This window comes from Aulonocara stuartgranti, assembly GCF_965226115.1.
Source record: "Aulonocara stuartgranti genome assembly, chromosome: 14".
NCBI classification, from domain to species: Eukaryota; Metazoa; Chordata; class Actinopteri; order Cichliformes; family Cichlidae; genus Aulonocara; species Aulonocara stuartgranti.
Window position 1 is genome coordinate 904,549 of NC_138950.1, and position 20,863 is coordinate 925,411.

Consider the following 20,863-nt stretch of genomic DNA (forward strand, 5'->3'; position numbering starts at 1 on the left):
TGGTTGGCTGCTGGGAACATCCCGCTCCGGGGCACGTCCCGCAAACTGGCTCCCCGTTTCATCGGGCCGTACGAAGTGGACCGAGTCATCAACCCGGTGGCAGTCAGGCTCCGGCTTCCGGCCTCTCGGCGTGTGCATCCCACGTTCCATGTATCTCAACTTAAGCCGGTCCGCCTCAGCCCCCTGTGCCCTCCTTCCGAGCCCCCTCCTCCCGCCCGGCTCGTCGGCGGCCATCCGGCCTATGCGGTCCGGCGGATCCTGGATGCGCGCCGGCGCGGCTGGCAGTATCTTGTGGATTGGGAGGGGTATGGCCCCGAGGACCGCCTCTGGGTCCCGCGCTCCTTCATTCTGGACCCTCGTCTCATCTCTGCTTTCCGTGCTTCTCTCCGCAGGCGGGGTCCCGGCCGGTCGCCTGGGGGCGACCCTTGAGGGGGGGGTACTGTCATGGTCCGCGGCCCGGTGTCCGGGGTGCTGCTGGGATGTCCACGCCCACGAGCGTGGCTGCTAACCACACACCTGCATCCCATCCCAGGCGATCACCAGGTGGACTATTTAATCCTGCCCTACCTGCTGCTCCACGCCAGTCCGTAGTCGCCTCTCAGCGATCACAACTCGGCGTGTTTTTGTTTTCGAGCCACCTGCCTGTCCACCTGTCTGCCTGAGATTTGGTTCACATTCAGCTTCGCCGTCTCGACCCCTTTTGGAGCTCCACCCCCCTCTGGTTCACTCGGCCCGGCTATCACCGTGAGACGCACACTCCACCTTCCCTCGTATGCTGCCTTTTTTCCGCACCCCAGTAATCTGTCTCTCTTTTTGTTTTACAGCCTCTCACAGCCCCGCTCTCGGCGTTCCCCGTGCGGTCCCTCGGTTTCTTCTGGTTTCATACATTGTTTTTCTGGCTACCCTCACGGGACACCTTTAGTTGCAATAAAAATTACTTTCTTTATTCGCTCCTACCCTAGTGTGTGTGTTCTGCTACTGGGTCCTGCCTGCGCTCGGAACTTCGGTTCATGACAAACTGAGACAGGAGGATCAGGTGATGACCTCCAGGGGTGTCAGAGGGCAGCCAATGATGTTTTTGGCAGTGTTAATGACCCTCTGTGCAGCCTTCCTGCTCTCAGTCGTGGCCCCTGAGGAGAGCACGCTCTCCACTGAGGAGCAGTAGAAGGCCAGCAGCAGCTTCTGGTCCAGGGTATTCGTCCTCAGGACACAGAGGAGGTACAGCTGCCGCTGGGTCTTCTTTTCCAGGGCGATGCTGTTGTGGGTCCAGGTGAGATCAGCTGAGATGTGGGTGCCCAGAAAGTGGAGCTTCTGAACCTCAAGTTTTGTGGTTTTCCACAGGCGATCAGCTTTGCAGCACATTTGCCTAAAGCTGCGGATAGCTTCTGTGAACCAGGGCAGGGATTAAGCACTACTGCCTTTTCTGATTTAAGAGGAGCCACTTTATCTAGAATTTTTTGACATTGCGAGTTGAAGGAGGCCACATATATCTATATCATCGGTTTCAGATAAATTATGGCCTCCGCTGTGTGTTGGGCAAAGTCTAGTCTAAGAGAGTAAGAAAATGAGAAGCAGCGTGACATGAACTGTCAGCAACATGGAAATTAAAATCCCCCAGCAGAAGGATTCTTTCCAGCTTGATGGTTGAGGATAGAAAGTCCACAAACTCCACTAAGAAACTCCTGGCTAGTCCCGGTGGCCTATAGATTAAGATCACATAGAAGGGATAAGTCCTATTGAGCTCCATCATCTGAATTTCAAAAGAGTTAAAGGAAGGGGGTTTTCACCAGACAACAGAAAAAGGAGTTTCTAGCAATAACTTCCAGCCCACCTCCACGTACTGAAAGGTGCAGTGTGGTTAGACAATTACAGTCTGCTGGGCACAGTTCACTAAAATGAACACGTTCCATATTCTGCTGCCAAGGTTCGGTTAGGAACATAAAATACAAGTTATTCCGAATAAAAAGGTCTCAGTTTTTTGCGCTATTGGGGGTCTGGGGACCCAGAACCGGTCAGTATCTGGTGTGACCACCATTCGCCTCATGCAGTGCAACACATCGTCGCATGGAGTCTATCAGATTGTCAATTGTGGCCTGTGGAATGTTGGTCCACTCCACTTCAATGGCTGTGCGAGGTTGTTGGATATTCGTGGGAACTGGTACACGCTGTCGTATACGCCGGTCAAGCACATCCCGAACATGCTCAATGGGTGACATGTCCGGTGAGTATGCTGGCCATGCAAGAACTGGGACATTCTCAGCTGCCATCTGCCCTGAACAATGTGAACCATGATTCATCCGTGAAGCGCACACCTCTCCAACGTGCCAGACGCCATCGAATGTGAGCATTTGCCCACACAAGTCTGTTACGGCGACGAGCTGGAGTCAGGTCAAGGCACCGATGAGGACGACGGGCATGCAGTTGAGCGTCCCTCAGACGGTTTCTGACAGTTTGTGCAGAAATTGTTTGGTTGTGCAAACCAATTGTTCCAGCAGCTGTCTGGGTGGCTGGTCTCAGACGATCTTGGAGGTGAACCTGCTGGATGTGGAGGTCCTGGGCTGGTGTGGTTACACGAGGTCTGCGGTTGTGAGGCCGGTTGGATGTGCTGCCATATTCTCTGAAACGCCTGTGGAGACGGCTTATGGTTGAGAAATGAACATTCAATGCACGGGCGACAGATCTGGTTGACATTCCTGCTGTCAGCATGCCAATTGCAAGCTCCCTCATTGCTTGTGGCATCTGTGGCATTTTGCTGTGAGACAAAACTGCACATTCCAGGGTGGCCTTTTGTTGTGGGCAGTCTGAGGTACACCTGTGCACTACTCATGATGTCAGATCAGCATCCTGATGTGGCACACCTGTGAGGTGGGATGGATTATCTCAATATAGCAGATGTGCCCACTACCACACATTTGGACTGATTTGTGACCACTGTTTGGGAGGGATGGTTATATTGTGTATCTGGAATGAATTTTAGGTCTCTACGTCCATCCCATGGGGAATGGGAGCAAAAACAAAAGTGTTGCGTTTATATTTTTGTTCAGTGTATAATCCCCCAACAGCTTGTGTTAGAACAAATGACCAGACATCCTCCAGCTTCTGTCTCTTGAGGGGCACCAGGCAGGGATGCCCACTCTCCCCTTCACTGTTTGCAATTTTTATTGAACCACTAGCAGCAGCAATTAGACAGAATTCAGTAATTAAGGGCATAAAATGCAAGAATGTGGAACATAAAATCAGCCTTTATGCGGATGATGTGTTACTCTTTCTCCAAAATTCACAAACCAATATCTCTGGGGTGATTGAATTGATAAACTCTTTTGCAAGAATATCAGATTACTCAATTAACTGGTCAAAATCTACAGTTCTACCGATTAATTGCTCCCTCCATAATTCCTCTTCTACACCACTGCAATCGGGAAATATAAAATATTTAGGTATTAATGTTTCTCCCAAGCTTGCAGATCTAACTCAATTAAACCATATCCCACTTTTAAAGAAGGTAGAAGATGATCTGGCTAGATGGAAATGTCTACCCATATCACTCATGGGAAGGGTTGCCGCTATAAAAATGATGGTCTTACCAAAAATAAATTATTTATTCTCAATGATCCCAACTAAACCGCCACAAGATTGGTTCAGATCTCTAGATTCATGTATGTCCAAATTCCTTTGGAAAAAGAAACCCCCACGTATAAGCTTAAAAACACTACAAAAGACCAAGGATAAAGGAGGATTAGAACTGCCTAACTTTCAGCACTACTTCTTAGCCAACAGGCTTCAGTTTATCTCAGGATGGCTAAAACATACCCTCTTAGATGAACCTTGGCTAGATGTAGAACAAGCACTCTGCAATAATCTAGAGATCTCAGACCTACCATTTATCAGCTCAAACATCCAACGACATGAATGCTTTAAAAGCATCAACATCAGCTCTTCTCTGACAGCATGGTGGGAGTTTCTAAAATTGACGGCGTCTTCATTAATCCCATGCAAACGTACACCTATCTGGAACAACCCTGACATATTACAAAACAATAATATGATAAACTTTTCAGATTGGAGTTGCAAAGGAATCAAATATTTAGAACATATACTAGAAGGAACAGAATTTATTTCATTTGACGGACTAGTTACACAATATGGGATCAACAAGAAAAGATTTTTAGAATATCAACAAATTAAATCCATAGTAAAAAAGAAATTTAAACCGGGTCAAGTTGAACTACAAACACCACCAAGTGTGGTTCAATTTCTTACTCTTAAAACCCCCAAATTACTATCCAAAATATACAGAATGCTTTCTAAAACAGATGAATCAATATCACTTCCTATTGCAAAATGGGAAGCGGATTTATCAGTTAACTTAGACCTAAACTTCTGGTCTCAGATTTGCTTAAAAACCTTTCATCTAATTAGAAATCCCAGTCTTCAATTAATTCAATACAAAATATTACATAGAGTGCACTATACAGGTCATCGGATGTTCAAGATGGGCTTTACGTCTACCAACAACTGCTCACACTGCCAAACCAATTCACCGGACAATTATATCCACGCTCTTTGGTTCTGTCCACCAGTTCAGAAGTTTTGGCGCGAGATATGTGAAGACTTATCGAAGTGTCTGAAATGTAACATTCCAACTTCCCCCTTAGTGTGTTTGTTGGGCAGCTTAGATAATGTCACTTCAGAAAAGAATATCGCCCATATGGTCTTCACTGCCCTATGCATAGCCAAGAAAACTGTCCTCATGAACTGGAAAAATAAAAATAATCTTAATTCTAACCAATATAGAAATTATCTATTAGATTACATTAGTCTTGATACAGCCTCTGCCACCACATCAGATCAATTGCTCTGGGCTCCTTTGATCAGCTCCATCACCTAGTGGGGGTGGGGTGGGGGGGGGGTCATAGTTTGGTCCCGCCTTCACTGTTGTGATTGGTGTGGGGGTAGGGACAGGCTTAGGGCGTCGGGGGGTTCCCCGGAGGCATCTTCCTTGCGGGGCTCAACCCGGGGTAGCGGTCATGTCCGGTTAGGGGCTCTGTTGGTTCTCAGGTGACTGTTTCCTCGCGGCTGCATGCAGCGGGACTAGGGGAGGGTCTGTGCTGACGGACGTGGGTTACTGACCTGGTAGCCTGGCTGCCCCTGGGTGGGTCCGGGATGGGCGTGAGGTTCTGGGGGCGCTCCGTCTCTGGGCTGGGGCCCTGGCCGGGCCTCGGGGCCTTGGGTCCTGGTTTGTGTGTTGCTGGGGTTGTGGGCGGGTGGGTGCATGGGGGCCCAGCCCTGGAGCAGGATGCCGCCGGTGCATCGAGCCACCTGGGGGGCTCTTCAACTGGTGGGGAAGATTGTCACATCTTGCAGGAGCTTTCCTCTCCTCAGGGGCGCCCTCTGCAGGAGGGGGAGATACAGGAGAGGTGGAGGAAGATCTCAGCATGGGTGTTTATTGTCTTATGTAGTCTGGAAGATGAGTGGATGGTGGGGTGGGTGCAGTTTTCTCTGTGGTGGGGTCGGGTGGACTGTCCCGGGCTCTGTGGGGCCGGGAGGCGCTGCTGCACTGGGCCCCGGTCTGGATGGGCCTGGGCCCCCTTTCCCTGGCGGGTAACTCAGACACGGTAACTTCGGTCACTCAGACACAGCTGGCTGCCGGCGGAGCTCACGGGCGCGTCACTGCAACTCCCCCTGGCTTCTGCTCCGCGGCTGCTGAGTGAGCCCTCATCTGGGACTCTCCTCAGCTCTTTCTGGGACAGTGGCGCGGCTGCCCCTCTGTTGGTCTTCCTTGGTCTCTTGTGTTCTGGGGGCCTCTGGATGTCTGGAGTTTTGATCTCCTCCATACCTGCTTCATACCCTGGAGGACGGGGCTGTGGCCCCCCCACACCCTCTAGCAGATTATTACATGAAGGAACCTTTTAAAAAAACAAGCGCGTCCATGCTCACAGGTGTACACACGGGTGATCACACCCACAAACTACACCCTTTTTGGCTCCTACCTCAAAGCACACTGTGTTCTGTTGATCTTATGTGCTGCACAATAATGTTTAATATTTAGTATTTACTGTCATATTCCCATATATCATTGTGATGTTGTTTATTCTATTACTCTTGTTCTCTTCTGCTTGCTTTCTTTTTTCTTTCTCAGCAGGTGACCCAGGTGATTGATATATGCATTTTTTTTCTCTGCTCATTCTGTTGGTTTTTGTCTTTTGCCCTTCTCCCCCGTCCCTCTTCTCAGCTGTTTCTCTTTCCCTCTTTCTTTCTCCCCTTCTTTCCCCCAGTCAAGTCTGTCCCGTATTCAGTAAGTGAAAATAAAATAAACAATAAAAGGTGAATCAAATGGACCATTACGGCAAGGCTGGGATGGTCAGTTTGGTAAAGTAAATCCGTTGGGCATCTTTCTTTGCCTTTAGACAATAATTCTGATGCAAAAGAGCCAAACGGGACAGGCAAAAAAAAAAAAAAAAAAAAAGAATGTTTTCATTAATCAAGTTCGTGATTAAAGGTGAGCCTTTGTTAAGGTTGTTTAGGTCCTAAAAATAAATCTAAAGACAGAGGCAAGCAAAGCCCACAATCCAAAAGAAACAGAGAAGACTAAGAATTCCAGGAATAATGAAGGTAGTCACAATCAAGTTAATTACAAATCGGGAACACAAGAGAGGCAGGAATAATATAATGAATATAAATCAGAATCCAGAGAACCAGAATTGGAGATAAAATATCTGAATTTCAGGAGTGAGACCATGCCTCCAAACAAGTGCCTTCCGGTTCTTATCTATATGATCCCCCTAGGAAGCTGTTCGTTCTCCCACGTACACCTTTTGAGAAGGTTTTTAACACAGCTTATCTCACAAGAGTAACATTATTTGGTAAATGGTAAATGGCCTGTATTTATATAGCGCTTTTCTAGTCCCTAAGGACCCCAAAGCGCTTTACATATCCAGTCATCCACCCTTCCATTTGCTTTGCTCAGCTCTGCTTCATCGCATCCCTTTCAGGCAGTCCAAGAATATCGAACACAATGAATGTCATTGCGGTGCTTCAGGGAGTGCTGAATGCTGCAGACCATCGAGGGAAACTTTCGAGCAGTTTTCTCGCCGCACAACAATCCAGTCTGCTTCGTTGATCCATCTAGTCATCTCCTTTCTGCTAAATCCATTTATGAAGTAACTCCAGCTGCTCACCACCTCCACGAAGTTCAGCAAGATCAACCACCAGCAAAGCTCACAGCTCCACTCACATTGCTCGGAAACAGGCCCACTGGCCGGGCCAGTTAGCCGAAAAGCCAACGGATGCCAACACAGGACCCAGAAGCCACGCTGTACCCACGCTTACGTAAGGTCTCCAGAGTAGCTCGGTTTCAACTGCTTCTTAACCTACTTAACCAAATGTAAATCTAAAGTCTTCTTCATGCAGAAGCAAATGAAAGCTCCAATTGAAAAAGCTACTGCGTACTTTTTAGCTCCACCCACTCGTCAGTGCCAGGTAGCAGGGACAAGCTCAGTTCTGTGCACCTGCCTCCTAGCTTTTCCACCACCATCCAATGCTTGAAGATGATCCTGATATCACAAATGGTCAAAATGATTCCTTTGAGATGCTCTAATGTCTTCTGAGTGTTTTGCACAACTTCATTCAAAACACTGAAGTTATAGTGAAACAGAATCAGCGGAGAGGTCAGGTGACTAGTTAAATGGCGTGTTGAGACCAAATGTAAAGGCAAGTTTTCTTTCACGGCGCCATCCATCTTCATCCGCTTTATCCGAGGCCGGGTCGCGGGGACAGCAGCCTAAGCAAAGAGGCCCAGACCTCTCTCTCCCCAGCCACCTCCTCCAGCTTATCCGGGGGAATACCAAGGCGTTCCCAGGCCAGCCGAGAGATATAATCTCTCCAGCGTGTCCTGGGTCTGCCTGGAACACCTCACCCAGGAGGCGCCCAGGGGGCATCCTTGTCAGATGCCCAAACCACCTCAGCTGGCTCCTTTCGATGTGGAGCAGCAGCTGCTCTACTCTGAGCCCCTCCCGGATGGCCGACCTTCTCACCCTATCTCTAAGGGAGAGGCCAGCCACCCTTCGGAGGAAGCTCATTTCTGCCGCTTGTATCCGCAATCTCGTTCTTTCGGTCACTACCCACAGCTCGTGGCCATAGGTGAGGGTAGGGACGTAGATCGACCGGCAAATTGAGAGCTTCGCTTTTACACTCAGCTCCCTCTTCACCACGATGGACCGGTGCAGCGTCCGCATTACTGCAGCTGCAGCCCCAATCCGTCTGTCGATCTCCGGCTCCCTTTCATGGCGCCATTTCGAATAAAGTCTATACAATAAATATTCAAATGTCGTGATGTAAACACCTTCAGTGACTTGTGTGAATTCATTTTTGTTCCTTCATAAATGAGTACAGCTGATTGTTTGACTTTTCCTAGTCTCACATGTGTTTGATCTAATTATTTATTGAATTGTAGTTTACACATTGATTTCTTGTGATCATATGAAGTCTCTGAGGAGGTGAATTGAGCACTCATAGCTTAAAAGATTGGGCGACCTGATAATTTTTCCACCTGTGTTTTCATGAAGGATTTTTTTTCTGACCCTTGGGGCATTCTTTCAGTCATGAGGTCAGTGTGCCACAGTGGGCGTGTTTTCAGAACAGAGTTTATGAAGAAGCAGAAGCAGAACTTTAGCTCAGTGGGGAGTGATTCAGGGGTCTGAGTACAATGTCATAACCCACGTTGCCTAAGCACTCTGTTGAATGGTAAGCGCTGGACATTTACCATGATGGATTATCATCAGTGAAATTCTTCCCCAACTGTTTCATGTCTGTTGCTTTGTTGGAGTTTCACTGTTTTGAAAACCTGTGGTTATATGATGTGATGATAAATAATATGGATCCTGCAAACAGTATTACCTTTGTTTTTTGAATGGAGAGGAGGATGACGGTAAACTCATCTCAGAGTTCATTCTTGGTGTTCAGTGCCTATTTTGACAGCGGGCATTTGAAATATTTATTTTTTGTGATCGTTATGTCTTTATATTTTTTAATCATTACTGCCAATGTCCTGCTGATTGTGGTTATCTGTGTGAACAGAAGCTTACATGAACCTATGTACATGTTTCTGTGCAGCCTGTTTGTGAATGAGCTGTATGGTAGTACAGGGCTGTTTCCGTTCCTCCTGCTTCAGATCCTCTCTGATGTTCACACTGTTTCTGCTCCTCTCTGCTTCCTGCAGATCTTCTGTGTGCACACATATGGAACTGCAGAGCTTGCTAACTTAGCCGTCATGTCTTATGACAGATATCTTGCAATATGTTTTCCTCTTCAATATCACACACGTATGAGTCCATGCAAGGTATCCATGCTCATTGTTCTAACGTGGTTTTCCTCATTTCTTGTAATCACTGTTTTGATTTCTCTGAGTGCTCCTCTGCAGCTGTGTGGGAACATCATTAACAAAGTGTACTGTGACAACTACTCCATTGTTAAACTGGCCTGTTCTGACACCACAGTCAATAACATCTATGGACTCATTTCCACTCCTCTCGTTATCCTATGCCCTGTATCTCTGATTCTCTACACCTACATGAGGATCCTTAAAATCTGTTTTTCTGGATCCAAACAGACCCGACAGAAAGCCGTCAGCACCTGCACGCCTCACCTCGCTTCTCTGCTCAACTTCTCTTTCGGCTGCTTTTTTGAAATTCTGCAGAGCAGGTTTAACATGAACAGTGTACCCAGCATGCTGAGGATATTTTTATCATTATACTTTCTAACATGTCAACCTGTATTCAACCCTTTAATGTATGGACTGACCCTGTCCAAAATCTCTCTCACCTGCAAAAAACTACTCTGTGCTGACATGTAACACCCTGTTATTATATCCGTGCTAATAGTAAAACTAACTGCAGCAAATCTTGATGTATGAACAGATTTCATGAACTGAACACAGTAAAACCTTTGATGTCTTCATAGTTAAAAAATGAAACAAAACAAAAAGAGGCAAAATTCTGCAGGTGCGCTACAAATAAGGGTTTTAATATGTGGTACAGTAACTCTGGTAATCTGTTTCATTTTGAACTGTTACAGTGAGTGATGTTTAGTGGTGCAAAGGATCAAAAGTCTCATAGTTTGGATTGGATCACGTTTTTTTCGTCACTGATCGGATCAATTTTCAGATCAGCAGAAAAAAAAAGAAGACAAAAATGTAATTCGCCATTTTCTTATTTAAGTATTTTTTGCCTATTAAAAAACATTCAACTCAAGACTCATTTCACGCAATTATATAAAAACAAATTAAGATGCAATATAGGGCAGTACAGTGCTGCTGAGGTCCTTGGGATGGGAGGTCTTTGGTACCGGTACCACACAGGAGGTCTTCCACAGCTGTGGTACTTTCCCCAGTGACAGGCTCAGGTTGAAGGGATAACCTAGGATGCCACACAGTTCATCTGCGCAGCACCTCAGGAGCCTGGAGCTGACGCCATCTGGACCTGCAGCCTTCCTCACCTTGATCTTGCGAAGCTCGTTCCTCGCTTGAAGTGCTGAGATAGTAAGAGTGGATTTTGGGGGAGTGGTGTGTATGTTGGAGTCCACAGAAGCCGGGGGTGAGTGTAATGGCTGGGAGCTGGGAGGTGTGAAGTCCTGAGATGAAGGACAGGACGTCCCTGAAGATGAAGGAGATTGCAGCAGGGGGGGACGATGCTGTGGGAGGGGTGGGTGTTTGATCAAACCTTTTAAAATATTTATTTAGGTCATTCACCCACCCCAAGTCTCCTGCAGCCTGGGGGGTTGGTTTTTGTCCTGAATTGTCTTCAGGCTGTTCCAAACCCCTCTGATGTTGTCCTGTTGCAGCTGCTCTTCCATCTTCCTGCTGTAGTTTTCCTTCCCTTGCCTTATCTTCCATTTCAGCTTCTTCTGAACAACTCTCAGCTCCTGTTTGTCTCCAGATCTAAAGACTCTTATTCTCCTTGAGGAGAGCCTTAATTTCAGGATTTATCCATGGCTTGTTGTTAGAAAAACACCGTACCTTTTTGATGGGTACGGTGTTGTCCACACAGAAGTTCATGTAATCCGTAATGCAGTCTGTGATGCTGCTGAGGTCATCCTCCAGGGGGCTGCAGAGGTTGTCCCACACAGTAGAGCGGAAACAGTCCCTCAGGGCCTCTTCAGTCTCTGCCAACCATTTCCTTACTGTGCGTTTCACAACTGGTTCTCTGTGTACTAGAGGTTTATACACAGGCTGGAGATGAACCAGATTGTGATCAGAGCCCCCCAGGGGAGGAAGAGGTGATGAGCTGTATGCCTCCTTGGTGTTGGCAATGTTTTATTGTCTCTGGTGTGGCAGGTAACATACTGGGTGAAGGTGGGGAGAGTGGAGGACAGGGAGATGTGATTAAAGTCCCCAGAGATCAGGAAAAGGGCCTGAGGGTGCTGTGTTTGGAGTCTGCTGGTTACAGTGTGCAGGACCTCACAGGCTGCTGCAGCGTTAGCAGAGGGCGGGACATACACAGCTATTAGCTATGAAAACTCTCGCGGTACGGTCTCATGCTAACCGCTAGCAGCTCAATGTCCTTACAGCATAGCGTCTCTTTGATAGATAAATGCCCAGAGTTACACCATCTATCGTTCACAAACACAGCCAGACCCCCTCCTCTCTTCTTACCACTCTCCGTTGTTCTGTCGGCCTGGATCAGATGAAAACCATCCATGTTTACGTGTGAGTCCGGAGTTAGCGCAGTTAGCCACGACTCTGTGAAGCACATCAGGCTGCACTCCCTGTAGCTCCTCTGATGTCGGGTAAGGGCTGCCAGTTCATCTACTTTATTGGGGAGAGATCTCACATTCCCCATAATAACAGATGGAATCGCTGGCCGGTACCTCCTAACTTTACTGCGACGCCCGATCCCGGCCCGAGTACCGCGTCTTTTCCTCCTCACCTCACGGGGGATGTTAGCTTGCTCGGCGGTAGGCAGGGCAGCGGAGGCTCCGAGGGCTAACAGCTGCTGTAAACAATGGGAGGTCGGACCTCCACGCGCTCTCCGGACAAAGACGCTGTAAAAAATGTAATAACGAACACCATTGTCCATAGAATTCTGAGCTCCATTGTGGGGGACAGCAGTCCACAATAGAAAAACAAAAACAATAAACACAAACAACAAAGAAACATATATTAAAGAGAAAAAGAAGGATTTGTTCAGGTCGGAGCTGCTGATACTGGCTGCCAGCTCGGAGCAGCACCGGAAGTGTCTTTAAGGTCATTAACATAAGATGGGGCCTGATTATTTAAATCCTGTGAGGAGCAGGATTTTGAATTCAATTCTGGATTTAACAGGAAGCCAGCAGAGACAAACTGATACAGACCAGAAAGGATACAAAAAAGTATCACTAGTTGTCAAAACCCGGGGCACAGGAGTCCAAAACAAAACACAATGGCAGGCTCCATGCCACGATGGCGATGGAGACAAAGCATCCTCAGGCAGCTTGGCAGGTGGTCAGCGGCAGCATGGGCAAAGATCCTTGAATGACTTGGCAGGTGGTTGGCCGCGGCCTGGGTGAAGACAGTTTGGCAGGCGCAAATGGTGCAGGATGTGGCTTGGCAAGTGCAGGCAGTGCAGGATGTGGCATGGCAGGCACAAGACGTGCAGGACTCGGTGTGGCAGGCTTGGCAAGTACAGAACCAGATGACACTAAGACCTCTCGCTGAGACATGGCTGGGCCAGATGACATGAAAACCTCTGGCTCGCAAAAGGCTCTGATTGCTCTGGCTGGGGCTTTGCAGCGCTTGCAGGCACAGAAACTAGTTGGACAATAACCTCCCCAAAACCCAACAGTTACAGGTGCAGAAGGGGACTGGGTCTCAGCTACCCTCACCCTGGGACCTGGCACAGGTGCAGGCACCCGGCACAGGTGCAGAAACCCACTGAACCCAAGCCACCCCCACCCGTGGAACTAGTCCGGGTGCTAAGGCGGACTGGGTCTTGGCTAACCTCACCCTGGAAGCTGGCACAGGAAAAAGAGATGGCTTAGTATTGGCCTCATGTTTGACCCATACAAACATCAGTCTTTGAAGAGGTTAGCTCAGCGAGAGAAAACACAGACTACAGAAAAATTTGCTGTAGGTAGCTAGACATAGTGCTTGGAGCAGCCGGCACAACACTTTTACAGGCAAGTTCAAAACACAGCACACAAAGAGCAGATTCAAAGTCTTTAGACTGACAAACATAAGGATCAGTCTCTGATTGACAGCCAGTCTAATCCTAAGGGAAATCCCAGAATGTGGCAGACAAGTCATGATTCTGAGTCCTGCTTGACAAACTCAGGAGCAGAGAGTTCAGTACTGTCACTTGCCGGTTTGTCTGGGAACTTAGCCTATATCTGTCATGGCACAGGCCGTCAGAAACAGGATGGACCCATGGGGCACGTTAAAAACACAGACACTGGAATTGATCGATGGTCAAAGAGACCGTAACAGAGGAGAGTGGTATCAGCGTGGGGTTTAAACGGTCTGCAAGATTATCCAATGACACTGATTCCCAGTAGCTTACTTGTCTGCCGGCACATGTAGTAAATTTGGAGAAGGTCTGGTTGAGTTTGAGGTATTCCAATCCGTGAAGAAGTCCAATTGCAAGTGCAGAGAGGCAAGCAGGTGAGAAGAATGGAGTCTATACCGGAGTGAGGGTGGAGAATACAGCAGTAAAAGTCCAGTGACCGAGTGGAAGGAGAAATGTAGATGGTGAAGTGAGTAATCCATGGACACAACTAAGCACAAGAGAAACAAGGTAAGTACAAGCATGAGATTCAATGAAGTACATGAGTTGGCTGAACTAACGCTGGGTAGCTGATGATATGGCAAAGAGTTGTTGTGTGTGCTGGTCTTAAATACTGTAGCTCCTAATCAGCCCCAGATGCAGCTCCCAGGAAAAAAACTAGGTCGACTCTGCCCAGAGGAGCAGAAACATGACACCAATATTTGGTGAGGAATGCAGCACATTTGCCGACCAATGAGCACCTCTAGAGTGGGGAGAGCTCATTCAAAAGAAAGCAGTCCTACATATTTATTTGATATGTGCATTGAAGGACATATCCTGGTCAAAAATGACTCCAAGATTCACAGTGTTACTGGAGACCAAGGTCATGCCATCCAGAGTAAGATTTCTTTAGATACCATATTTCTAAGATGTTTAGGGCTGCTTCTAAATTCAGTTTGATCTGAATTAAGAAACAGAAAGTTAGCGGCAATCCAGGTCTTTATGTCTTTAGGACATTCCTGCAGTTTAACTAATTGGTATGTGTCATCTGGCTTCATGGATAAATAAAGTTGATCCACTGGTGACTAATCTTGTTAAACTCTCACTCCCGTCTCTTACCCCACTGATTGCTAATATCGTACACTCCTCTCTTATATCGGGTTCTGTTCCTTCTTCTCTTAAAACTGCAATAATAACCCCAATACTGAAAAAGAATGGTTCAAATCCCTCCAATCTAAATAATTTCAGGCCAATTTCAAATTTGCCTTTCTTAGCCAAAATTCTGGAAAAGATAGTGGCTGCACAGGTTCATCGTCATCCCACTGGAAATTACTCGTACGAGCAGTTTCAGTCCGGCTTCCGTTCATGTCACAGTACAGAAACATCTCTAGTAAAAATCACTAATGATCTTCTGCTTGCAGCTGACTCTGGACTCATCTCCATCCTCATTCTCCTTGACCTTACAGCAGCTTTTGACACTATCTTCCACTGCATCCTTTTTCACAGGTTGGCATCTATTGGCATCAATGGTACAGCACTCACCTGGTTTACCTCTTATCTCTCTGGCCGCTCACAGTTTGTTCAGTTACTCCCTCACAGATCAGTATCTACTCCAGTTAATTCTGGTGTACCCCAAGGCTCTGTCCTGGGTCCTTTACTTTTTATCATCTATCTCCTACCCCTTGGTAATATTTTTAGGAAGCATAACATCCAGTTTCACTGCTACGCAGATGACACCCAGCTCTACCTATCCTCCAAACCCACAGCTACTCTCCCACCCACATCCATTTCTGACTGTTTAAGTGAAATCAAGGTCTGGTTTACTCACAACTTTCTTAAACTTAATGGCAATAAAACAGAGTTAATTTTAATAGGCACCAAATCAAAACTGACCACAGTCCCAACCAGAAATTTTTCGTTATCCATTGATAACTCTGATGTCACACCCTCCCCTCAGGTTAAGAGTCTTGGATTCATCCTCGACAGCACTCTGTCCTTCACAGCACATATAAATGATATCACTCAGTCTTCCTACTTTCATCTCCGTAATATTAATCGTCTTCATCCCTCACTCACTGCAAGCAGTACCGCCATACTCGTCAATGCTCTTGTCATCTCGTTTAGATTACTGTAATTCTCTTCTCTATGGTTTACCTCATAAATCCCTCCATAAATTGCAGTTAGTTCAAAATAAAGATGCTCGTATTATTTCCAGAATTAGATCCACTGAATATATAACAGCTGTTCTTAAACAGCTCCATTGGCTTCCGATTCACCTCCGTGTCAATTTCAACATCCCGCTTCTCACTTTCAAAGCGCTTCATAACCTCGCTCCTCCATATTTATCTGATCTTCTACATACATTCTCGTTTGGCTCTCGGTGAAGGCAGTCGCACTTTTCTCCTCTTCTCCTTCCCCTTATCTTCCCTGCTTAGCCTCTTGTGTCTTTGTCTTGTCTCATGTGTATTTCACTTCCCTGGAACACTCTCTCACAGTCTGTTTCTAAAACCTAAAAGAGAATTATGGATTTGATCAACTGGTCTCTGAATGCTATTGACACCCTTTTCTCAACGAGAAGTCTGGGCTCGGGAGAGCCTGAGTGCCCTGGAGGGACTTTCCCTGCCGGGTACACGATGGACGGGTGGCAGAACTGGAGGGTCGTGTGCATGGCGGGACTGTCGATCGAGGACGCTGAAGATATCTACCTATTCGGAACCATGATAACAGGGTTCTTGCTGATCGGAGCTGGCTTGGCCCTGGCTTATCGGAGAATTAAGAAAGCGGAACCGGCTGTTCAAATCCCCACAAGACTGCCCGCTGGGATTGAAACGATGGGACGAGGTGCGGCTTCTCAGAAAGGACACACTGAATGCAGCATGGTTAAGAGCTTGGAGGCGCTAACGGCTGCAGTGAATACTCAGAATAACACCTCTGAGCGTATATTGGATTACATCAGGGAAGAATCCACTCGGAACAACACCTCTGGGTGGAAGCTGGATTACATCGCGGATCAGTTGGCTGCGGTTGTGAGGTCTCAGAATCTGCTCTCTGAGCAAAAGAGTGAAAAGACCACGGAATTGAAGGTAAATAACATCATGGAGAAACTCGCAAGGCAAGGCAAGTTTATTTGTATAGCACAATTCAACAAGGTGAGTCAAAGTGCTTTACAGAGACATTAGAAACAAAAACAAATAAAAAGCATGATTTAAAATTGATTAAAACAAGCAAACAAACAAACAAACAAACAAACAAACAAAAAAGTATATAAAATCAAAACAGATAAAATCAGAACAGTAGATAAAATCAGTAGTTAAAATGTAAGTTCTGAAATTTAAGCTTAAATTTCAAAACTTCAAAGCAGCTATCCAACGGGAGATTGAGAGACCAGTGTCGGTGTCGGAGTGTTAAAAACAGCTTGAAATTCTCCTGAGTTGTCACAAAAGAAAAATCACCATCATAATGCGGCTACCCCTTCGGCGCCAGCTGCGGTCTCAAGGCCGGAGCTGAACAAAACTCCCTGATAACGACTGTGTTGATTCTGTTCCTTCCCATTCCATGCAAGGCCACCTGGGTTGGCTGGTAGACTGTTTACTTAGCCTGATAGGGCGGAGGACACTGTCTCAGCTGAACTCTGGACACACACACACATACATTTACACTGATAAGCACTCACACATCCCCCCTCCCCTTCCAACGCCTTCGATGCTTGTTGCCTCCTGGGAACACGAGGCGGGTCTGGGCCCGCGCTGGAGAGTCGGCGCAGTGGCAGGATGGCTGCTGTGTTGCCTGGGATTACTCCTTATCCCCTACCCAACCCTGTTGCTGGTCACGCGCTCTATAATGTTGTGCTGTGGACATTTATGTGCTTTCTGTGCAGAAGAGTTTTTTTGTTTCCTGTTCTCATGCTGTCCTCTATAGCCCAGCATGAGCAGAGGGCTCTTTTTTTCCTCTTGTACTTTCCCATTGCAGTGTACATTTCAGTGGTTTTCTGTAATGCAACCGTTCTCTGACTTATATCCTCATGTGATGTCTGTGTTGTGTGTGTAAGGTCGGGGGGCGGGTTCATTCCACTGCAGGGAAACCTGCCACTGCATGTGGCGAATAAAATTTGAACTTGAACTTGAACTACATACTCACCTGCTCGTGCACTTCACTCTTCTTCAGCTTCTCTTCTGTCTGTTCCACCTGCTTGCCTGACTACCACGGGACTCAAAGCCTTTACACTCTCTCACCTCTTTTAAATCACATCTCAAAACCCATGTATTCAGAATTGTGCTTATTTTTTTTTTGGTTGCCATTGTTATATTGTATTGCTGCTATTGTTCTTGTGCTATGGTAAGGTGACCTTCAGGGTCTTAAAGGCACCTATAAATAAAATGTATTATTATCATTATTAATATTATTATTATTTTTATTATGCTATTCCTTCTTATGATACTGCCTTGGGGAAAAATGCATAATGTAAACAGAATTGGTCCTAGCGTGAAATGCATGGCACTCCAACCCTCTGTTCCCCTCCTCAATTGGATATGTTTAGCCTGTCTACTCTAGCTTGTTAATAGCTTGCTCCCATAAAACAACTGTTCAGGGTCATTTTAACATTCATATAGATACTAAAAATGACACCCTCAACAAGGCATTTAATCTATTATTAGACTTAACTGGCTTCCATCAAAATGTAAAAGAATCCACCCAATCCACACCCTGCCACGTACCTGACCTAGGGCAGGGAGCCATCCTGCCAGAGGTTCTGTTGCTCAGCCAGCCGGCACCCTCTTCCCAGAGGAAACGGCGCTCCCACCATTGGCACCCTATGCCTCATACTGTGATTTAACTCTGACACAGTCCTTTTACTGGTTTTTCGAGATTACTATCACCTTGGCAACTGTTAAGATTCGTTCGATTTGGGTAAGAGAAGAAAGCAGGCAGGAAAGTGAACCCCTTGTTCACTTTAGTTTTTAAGGGGTGCCCGAAGTCCCCCGGGTACCACCCGAACTTTAACCTGGCCGTGCGTCCACGATCAGGGGTCGCCGTCACACGCTGAGCAACTGCGCCCTTAGGGGCCACGCCCCCGTCCTAAGAAAATTTACTCAAGTGTATTATAAGCGTCACTGCGGGGTCTTCGCCCCCAGTTATTTCGACGCCCGAAACCGCGTTTCTGCTGGTCAAACAAACCAAATACCCTGAACTACTGTTTGTCTGGCTGGCCTCAACCCACATCAAAATAAACACGCTTATTTACTTAAAACATAACCTCTTAACTCAATATTCGCCCCCAAAATAAACAGCAATACATTTAATCAATCCAATATTCCCCAAAGTTTTAACACTAATTACCCCAAAATCACTATGAACAGACATAAGAAGACAGATATCTTGCAATATGTTTTCCTCTTCAATATCACACACGAATGAGTCCATGCAAGGTATCCATGCTCATTGTTCTAACGTGGTTTTCCTCATTTCTTGGAATCACTCTTTTGATTTCTCTGAGTGCTCCTCTGCAGCTGTGTGGGAACATCATTAACAAAGTGTACTGTGACAACTATTCTGTTGTTAAACTGGCCTGTTCTGACACCACAGTCAATAACATCTGTGGACTTATTTCCACTTCTCTCACCACAATATCGGCTGTCTCTCTGATTCTCTACACCTACATGAGGATCCTGAAAGTCTGTTTTTCTGGATCCAAACAGACGCGACAGAAAGCCATCAGCACCTGCACGCCTCACCTCGCTTCTCTGCTCAACTATTCATGCAGTGCCTTTTTTGAAATTGCACAAAGCAGACTTAACATGAAACATGTCCCAAATATGGTGCGTATTTTTTTATCATTATATTGGCTCATATGCCCACCGCTCTGTAATCCTTTACTTTATGGACTGAGTCTGACCAAAATCCGGATCATATATAAAGGTCTAATCTTAAGTAAAGTCTAAATGCTTGATGTTAGAACTTGGACCAGTCAGTGCAACAGCAGAGAGGAAATGTGGAGAGGATCCAGGCTCCTTCTGTCTTCTGTATATGCTCATGCTCTGTGTTTGAAAACAGTTTACTATTAGCCTATAAAATAATTTTAGAACGTAAAACTATGTTTCAAATACTTTCATTTTTGCTTTGTTTATTCTCTTTTTCTCATTTTTCTCAAAAATTTAAGTTAAAAATAAAATAACTGTACAACAAAATACACAAATACACAATATAGAACATATATAAGAATATATGAGGAAATATAGAACAGTAACAGCAGCTGTACAAATACTAAATGCTAATGAAGAAATATAATGTCCAGGGTTGTGCAATCCACATGTGTAAGTGTCTTGTGCAGTGCAAATATGCTTAAAGTGATTTATTTAAGCAACTTGTGATAAAGTGATTCGATTAGATGACCACACAGTGTAGTTGTGCAGTGGCCACAAGTGTAAATAAATGTCCAGAAAGTCCAGTGTGTGTGTAAGAACTGTATGTGTGGGTCAGTACTGTGTGGTGGTGTGATTGAGAGACCGTATCGCCTGCGGGAAGAAGCTCCTCCTCAGTCTCTCTGTGTTGGTCTTCAGGGAGCGGAATCGCTTTCCTGACCTCAGCAGAGAGAACAGTCTGTTGTTGGGATGGCTGAGGTCCTTCACCATCTTCCTGGCCTTGGTCCAGCACCGCCTGCTGTAGATTGAGTGCAGGTCAGGGAGCTCGGAGCGGATGGTGCGCTCAGCTGACCGCACAACCCTCTGTAGAGCTCGTCTGTCCTGCATGGTGCTGTTCCCGAACCAGGTTAAGATGTTTCCCGCCAGGATGCTCTCTATGGTGCAGGAGTAAAAGTTCCTGAGCACCTTGGAGGGCAGTTGGAAGTCTCTCAAGCGTCTGAGGTGGTAGAGACGCTGTCGGGCCTTTTTCACCACGGTGTTGATGTGACAGGACCATGACAGGTCCTGCGTGATGTGAACTCCGAGGTATTTGAAGCTGTCCACTCTCTCCACTGGGCACTCGTTGATGACGGGGGTCTGGTAGTTCCTCTCCTGCTTAGTGCTGAAGTCCACTATCAGCTCCTTTGTCTTACTGACGTTTAGAAGGAGGTTGTTCCTCTGGCACCAGTTCTCCAGATTCCTAATCTCCTTCAGGTAGGCCGTCTCGTTGTTATCAGAGATCAGGCCCACCACGACGGTGTCGTCAGCAAACTTGATGATGGTGGTGGAGCTGGTAGTGGCCACACAGTCATATGTGTACAAAGAGTACAGCAGGGGGCTCAGAACACACCCCTGGGGGGCTCCAGTGCTGAGAGTGGTGGAGGCTGAGACATGTCCGCCCATCCTTACTGCCTGTGGTCTGCCAGTTAGGAAGTTGGAGATCCACTGACACATAGATGAGCTGAGTCCCAGATGCTCCAGCTTGGTGGTGAGTGTGGAGGGAATTATGGTGTTAAATGCAGAGCTGTAGTCTATGAAGAGCATTTTAACATAATTCCCCCTTCTAGTGTCCAAGTGAGTGAGTGATGTGTGGAGGAGATGAGAGATGGCATCGTCTGTGGAACGATTTGGACGGTAAGCGAACTGTAGTGGGTCCAGTGTGTCTGGTAGTGAAGAAATGATGAAGTCTCTGACCAGGCGTTCAAAGCACTTCATCACTACTGAGGTGAGGGC

At 46.6% G+C, this 20,863-nt stretch overlaps 1 protein-coding gene across 1 annotated transcript; it reads left to right on the forward strand.

Moving 5' to 3' along the window:
* Positions 1-9,010: 9,010 nt before the first annotated feature.
* On the forward strand, positions 9,011-19,171 carry LOC309686940 (olfactory receptor 52D1-like; the record flags this gene model as incomplete). Its single annotated transcript, XM_082501613.1, has 2 exons — positions 9,011-9,523; positions 18,848-19,171. 2 exons carry the CDS (start codon positions 9,011-9,013, stop codon positions 19,169-19,171), a joined length of 837 nt encoding a protein of 278 aa, XP_082357739.1.
* Positions 19,172-20,863: the final 1,692 nt, after the last annotated feature.